Source organism: Odocoileus virginianus, chromosome 27 (genome assembly GCF_023699985.2).
Source record: "Odocoileus virginianus isolate 20LAN1187 ecotype Illinois chromosome 27, Ovbor_1.2, whole genome shotgun sequence".
In the NCBI taxonomy this organism is placed as follows: domain Eukaryota; kingdom Metazoa; phylum Chordata; class Mammalia; order Artiodactyla; family Cervidae; genus Odocoileus; species Odocoileus virginianus.
The window spans coordinates 44,192,592-44,194,125 of NC_069700.1; the positions used below are offsets into that span (position 1 = coordinate 44,192,592).

Consider the following 1,534-nt stretch of genomic DNA (forward strand, 5'->3'; position numbering starts at 1 on the left):
TATCACTGATATAATGTTTTGAGATAATAATATAGATAATAAATAATATATATACCTATAGCTGGAATACGTATACAAGCTTGCACCTAAAGTGGGACCTAGAAGCTAGTTCTCCAAATTTCTATGTAGTGTTATATCCAATATACTGTATCATACTGTGTGACATGTGAAAGCCTTGGTGTTAACTGACTCACTTTATCAGTGTGGTGGTGAAGAGTATAATTTTTTTTCCCCCAAAACATTTGTTTCTTGGAATTATTCCTAATGCCATGGACTCTCTATGCCCAGAATCCTTTGCAGGGATCTCTTCACTTCCTTATTTCTTAGACTATAAATGAAAGGATTGAGAGTGGGGGTTACCAGGGTGTACATGATAGCAGCACCCAGCTCCCCAGAGGCATGGGAAGCTGACGGGGACTTCAGGTAGGTGGCAAAGACCGAGCTGTAGAAGAGGATGACCATGGAGAGATGGGAGCTGCATGTGGCCAGGGCTTTCTTTTTGCCCTGTGCTGATGGGACCCGAGCCACAGCAAGGAAAATATGGGCATAGGAGCTTATGATGCAGAGGAGAGGGCTGATTCCTAAGAGTCCTGTCAGAACCATCACCAGCTCCTCATTGAGGTGGGTATCAGAGCAGGAAAACCTTAAGAGTGGTCCGAAATCACAGAAAAAGTGGGGAATTTCTTGATTAGTGTAGAATGAGAGCTGGGATAGCAACAGGGCATGGACAAGAGAGATAGAGTGGGCCACGCCCCATGACCCACCCACCAGCAGCCCACATCTGCAAGGAGTCATCAGGAGTGGGTAGTGCAGAGGATGGCAGATGGCAGCGTAGCGGTCGATAGCCATGGCAGTCAAAAGCAGGTTGTCCATATCAGCAAAAACTGCGAAGAAATATAACTGGGTCAGGCACTCAGAGAAGGAGATAGATCCATTGCTAGTCCACAAAGTCTCCAGCATCTTGGGGGCTGTGGTGGTAGTGAAGCAGAGGTCGACCAGGGAGAGCTGGCTGAGGAAGAAGTACATGGGGGTGTGGAGGTGGAGGTCAGCTCCGATAGCCAGCAGCAGTAGCGAGTTTCCTGAGAGACCCAGCAAGTAGAGGGCCAGGAGGAGCCCAAAGAGGAGCTGCGGTTTGTCTGGGTCACTGGAGAGCCCCGAGAGGACAAAGTCAGGGTTCTTGCTGCAGTTCATTTCTGGTCTTGATGGGCTACAAGAAAAGAATCACCTTAAAAAGAGGATTCACTCACTGTTAGCTACTGAAGGTTCTCGTTTCAGTTGGTTTCCTTATACCATAAATATGAGGAACGAAGAAAAGAAATTTAATCAGCAAAGGGAGGGACAGGATTTGGACTTTCTGAAGGACAATCTAAATGAGGAGGGGTCAAAAATGAGGGAATGAAGGGAACACCAGGAGCTTCTTAGAGTTCTTTAAGGGTAACAAAGTTCTCTTAGTCTTTGTATTATCGGATGGTATAATTAATTGTTTATGAATCAGTTTTTATTACAAGAACATGAGCCTACTAACGCAAAGACT

The 1,534-nt window shown here is 45.7% G+C and overlaps 1 protein-coding gene across 1 annotated transcript; it reads right to left on the bottom strand.

The window, feature by feature from the left end:
- Positions 1-261: 261 nt before the first annotated feature.
- Positions 262-1,191, bottom strand: LOC110133247 (olfactory receptor 1M1-like). The gene has a single exon (XM_020887044.2). It carries the CDS (start codon positions 1,189-1,191, stop codon positions 262-264), a length of 930 nt encoding a protein of 309 aa, XP_020742703.2.
- Between the last annotated feature and the right edge of the window lie 343 nt (positions 1,192-1,534).